Source organism: Falco punctatus (assembly GCF_963210335.1).
Source record: "Falco punctatus genome assembly, chromosome: 15".
Taxonomy (NCBI): domain Eukaryota; kingdom Metazoa; phylum Chordata; class Aves; order Falconiformes; family Falconidae; genus Falco; species Falco punctatus.
Genome location: NC_137595.1, coordinates 22,633,395 through 22,638,147, shown reverse-complemented (window position 1 = coordinate 22,638,147; position 4,753 = coordinate 22,633,395). Strand labels below are relative to the sequence as shown.

General features: G+C 51.4%; 1 protein-coding gene across 12 annotated transcripts in view; it reads right to left on the bottom strand.

Annotated features, from left to right (window-relative positions):
* Window positions 1-196: 196 nt before the first annotated feature.
* LOC308053696 (exocyst complex component 1-like) overlaps window positions 197-4,753 on the bottom strand; it is a 32,060-nt gene continuing 27,503 nt past the window's right edge. For all 12 annotated transcript variants that reach the window (XM_080365272.1, XM_080365277.1, XM_080365278.1 and 9 more), the window contains 3 exons: window positions 3,342-3,541; window positions 1,410-1,604; window positions 197-1,297 (listed from right to left, as the gene is read on the bottom strand). In XM_080365272.1, the coding sequence (XP_080221398.1) occupies window positions 1,142-1,297; window positions 1,410-1,604; window positions 3,342-3,541 (551 nt within the window). In that variant the 3' untranslated portion in view covers window positions 197-1,141. The remainder of the gene's footprint in view (window positions 1,298-1,409; window positions 1,605-3,341; window positions 3,542-4,753) is intronic.

Sequence of the window (4,753 nt, the reverse complement as noted above, 5' to 3'; positions counted from 1 at the left end):
GGCAATGGAGAAGGCAGAATCAAGCTGGAAATCCCATAGCTGGAGCTCAGCAAAAGGCTGTTCCTCCCCAGCATGGTGGTGTCCCCTAAGAGTCCTCCAGTGGGGGGGACTGCCACCGGTCTCCACACCAAACAACAGAAAAGGTTGGCAATGCTCTGAATGCAGCAAGAGGCTCATAAATCGTCCCTGAGGGTAATTACAGAAAACAGACCACATTTATTTTCGAAACACGGGTGAGAGCCCACTCCTGTGCCAGCTGGCCATAAGTGGGGCAAGCAGGACAGTGCCACTTGTCTCGCGCTGCAGCCCTGCCTGAAGGAGGCTGCAGCAACTCTTCCTTCTGTCCACTCCTGATTTCCACAACATGTGAATGAGCTGGCTATCTTGGTGATTTCTACTGTCCTTTCCAGTCCAGATCAAGAGGGACAGAGTGGTAAGCAGCAGGTGGACCTCCCAAACCCCATTTTCTTGGAAAAAATCCTAGTCTTTTTTCTTTACTAGAACTCCTGAAGTTATTCCCACAGATGCTAGTAAAAGGACCAGTGGCACTGATCCCTGACAAGGCTTTGAGGGCACTAATTGGCCTTAATAGCCCTGACCAGCCTCATCTGGAGGCTTCCACGCACATCCATGGGACCTGAGGCATATTTAAGCTCTTCTCAGGGCTCCCACTCTATGTCTGAGGTTTGGTGGATAGGTGCTGGTTCCTAGCCTAGCTCCAGATGTGCCTCTACCTGGTCAATGATCCTGCTGGTCTGGGCTTCAGTTTATAAGCTGAACTGGCACTCCCTTTGGCAGAGATGTGAGTTTGGGGAGGGTTGGGGTGGGCTTTGTTTCTGGTTGGTTGTTTGTTTGTTTTTTTGGGGGTGGGGGGGAAAGGGTGTGTGTTTGTGGGGTTTTTTTTACTAGCTGCATAATGGTTTCTTGGAGCAGGGAAGCTGTGGCTTTTGTCTGAGAACCCTGCTTCTCCAAGGGAGATCTAGCCTTAGCCCAAGAAGACAGAGACACTTTGACATTAAGGTCAGGGTGGGACCCCCACATTATCAAGCTTGAGCAGGGTTTTGAGTTTAGCTCCTTAAAGGTGCAGCTGCAGATGAGGGTTCCTGAGCTGCTCCCAGCAGACATCTAGAGGGGGTTGTCTCTACATGTTGGACAGAGTGATGGACTTGAAGTAGTTCAGCAAGTCCTCCGTGGTGAAGTCCATGACAATCCCTGACCCTGCATAACAGCGTTGGATCAGCTCCTCAAACTCCTGGTACTGACGTATGAACTCCTGCTCCATGGCGTGCCACACCACCTAGGGAAGAACACTGTCAGCTCCCGTCATCAGCCTGTGACAGCTGAATGTGCTTAGCAGCCCTGAACCCCCCCAAAATCACAGCATTACAACCAGGTCACACTCCAATTACCGGCAAAAGATTTTCCTCTGGGGAGAGATACTTGTGGATTTTCCTGTAGAGGGTCTCAAGGGATTTTTTTACTTCTTTGCCAGGGTATTTCTCGATGACCTTCCTCAGCTCTTGCTTGCTGTAGGCCAGCTGAAAGCTGACTTCCTCTTCTTTTACCCCTTGAGCCACACGGGCTTTCACCCCTTCGAAGAAGTGCTGGGAAGGCAAGGAGACATTCACTGATGAGCTGCCCTGAGGGCTGAAACCTGGCCACTTTCCTCAGTTCCCTTCCCATGCCTAATTAAGTGGAAATGAAGTACTAAAGGTAGTTTATCCTTCAGAAAAGCAGGGCATGGGGAACTTCATCAGTCCTCTTCCCTCCCTACTTGGCCAGCAGCCTCTCTAAGCGTTGCAGTATCATGGAGCAATGGGACTGCTGGAGACATTACTCATGTTCCTTGGTGCTTCATACAGCTTGGCTCACTACAAAGGGTTGGAGCCAGAGGTGGGGTTGGGGGATCCCAGAATCTGAAAAAGTGTAAAGCAAAACTCAGGTTTTCTCAGTTCTTCCAGGAACCTGAAGGGTAGAGACTGTGCAGCCTCTCTGAACAGACTGTTTCAGTGCTTTGTTATCCTTGTATTCATTTTTTCCTTCTACCCAGCTGGAACCTTCCTTTTTACATTTTCTGGCTGTTGTCTTTTGCCACCCTCAGTAATATTCTAGGGAAGGTGGCTACTAGGTAACTCTGAAACTTTCTTCTCCAGGCTGGCCAAGCCCAGCTCCTTCAGCCTCTCCTCACCATGCTGGTGACCCTGCACTGGCTGGTCCAGCTTAGCAACACCTCTTGTCATGGGTGGATGTGACATACATCTCCCTGCCACAGCTGGATGTGGTATTCCACATCTGGTCTAATGAAGGCAGATAAAAGGCAATAGTCACTACTTTCATCCTACTGTCTGCCTTCCTGTTCCTACAGCCCAGCAATCTGTTTGCTGTCTTGGGTATTTCCAGTGCAATTTTGTTGTGGAGAAATACCTTAAATCCTAAGTATTTTCAGAGAGAAAGAGGTTTCTAAATGTTTTCAGAAACATGGGCTCCCATGTTACCCAGGTCCCTTTGCAACTTCTCTTGACACTAGTGGATTGTGCTCACACCTGCAGAGCTATGGAGATGGCTGTGCCAGGGCTCTGGAAATCCCCGAGCAGGACACAGTCCGTGCACCCTCGTAAGCCACTCGCTTTGCTTTGTTGTGAGCAATGGAATTGCACTTTCCCTCGCAGAGAAAGGGTCTGAGACCCTGAATGCAGCAGGGCTGCAGGTAACATGAGACCCCGAGCTGATTTTTCCCATCAAACCTACACGATGTTTGACAGCAAAGACTGGAAATTAATTGAAACCAACAGGCCCTATAAATAATTCAAGCAGACCTCAGTCTGTGAGACGTTTTAGGCTGGTGAGCAGAGAGAAGGAGCGGAGCAAGGAGGGGTCTCGGGAGTAGCCGTGTGTCTGGGAGGGAGGGTAATGTCTGCGCTAGCAAAGCCAGATGCTCTCAGCTCATTTAACAAAGCAGCCGCTTCGGAAGCGTGAAGCTGCTTTAGACTTACTAGCCCAGGCAGCCGTGCAAAAAGGGAACTAGCATCTGCCAGAGGCAGGCACGCAACCCAGAGCGGGGGCATGAGCGGGTCCTCATGCTGCTGTGCGGAGGCCGAGGTGCAGGGCTGGTCCCCGCGCCTGATGCTGCTGAGCCTTGTTCTTGCTGGGGCTGCGCTGCGTGGTGATACCCACCAGTCAGTGGTCAGAGAGAGCATGGGAACATCGGGGAGGTGACAACAAACTAATACAGTCCCAGGCTGGACTTGGGGAGGGGTGATTGGGCACCAGTTAATTCATAATTTTGGGAAGTGCAGTTGCCCTTTGGGACCCAGGCAAACGTCAGTTTACCCCGTACTCACATTGAGCTTCTCCAGTGGCTGGCCCAGGTACCTGATGACATATTTCTCCATATGCTCACTGTACCTCTCCTTGGCTTCTCTCTTCTTGCCCTCCAAGCAGTGGATCTTCTTTTGGCACAGGAAGCAGTGAATGTGGTGGAAATTTTCCATCATGATCATATCTGCATTTACCTTCAGGTTTGCTGAGGACAGACTGTTGACTTTTTTTTTTTTTTTAAAAAAAAAAGGGAAATAAATGAGGTATGGAGAGAAAACCCCACAGGCTGGGTTAGGAGGGACGTAAGATGCAGATGCTCTTAGGCTTTGGCCACTAGTGGACAGCTTAACCAAAAGCTCAGGTGAGCATTGTTCAGGTCTTCAACCACCTTGCCTTGCAGATCGCTGGGGTCATGATGTTTAAGTGTTTACCTAAAAGAGTGCAGGGACAGTCCAGCCCTCACCAAATCTGTTTCTGATCTGGGTCTGGAGCAGCATGGCAGATGCTCAGCCTGCTGGGCAGGAGGCACAGCTCACCGTGCTGCCAGCCATGTGCTGGCTGGTCTGGAGAGGGCAAGAGCATGGGTAGCGCATTGTGCATGCAGAGCAGAGGGGGCCCTTCTTGCTCACGGCAGTAGATGTGTCATTAGGCTGTGTCATTTGAACCGTCTGACTTCATCCAGTACTGGAGGCAGTAACTATTCATAACACACATACTGGTCCCTGTTCGTGAGCTGGGTTCCCCGTCTCACCTGCCTTGCTGTGCACACTGCTGGAGCCTGGAAGGGGCTGTGGTGAGGGATTTATGAGCTGCTATTCAGTGGGTCACCCCAGGCTCATCTGCAGGTGGGAGCTGCCTTTCGACACCACCTTGTGATCTGTGGTTTGGAGGGTTGGAGCTGTTACTTCTGCAGCCCCTCAGATCCTCTCCCAACTGGGGAGAAGGGTATCGCTACTGACTAACAGCACTGGGCACCGGCTGGGACAACACAGGGACCTACTGAAAGCTACCTGCCTTGTTCTCCCAAGCCCTCTCTCCCTACCAACATGCTGTGTTGTTCTGGGGGAAGTTGCCTTTTGGTTGCTGCTGCTCCCAAGACCTTGTAAGGAGCCTGTTGTAATGAACTGCTCCCTCCATAGCAGGAAAGGAGAGGATGACTTGGATTCAAAGCTAAGCACACGTGTCACAGCTCTGTCACAAAAGGGACCGTCCCGGTGTGGCAGACACTGTGCACATGGCATGCCAGGTGCTCTGAATTTGTCTGATACTCCCAGGCCGTTGCTCGGTGAGGGCAGTTCCAGCTCCAGGCTGTGCCCGGGAGGCAGGCAGCCTGCACATACTCTGCTCGGGTGGCTCAGCTCATTGCTAGTAACTCCTGAAGCCACAGTGACACGTTTGCCTGACTGACGCATCCAGCCGCTAGGCTCAGTACTCA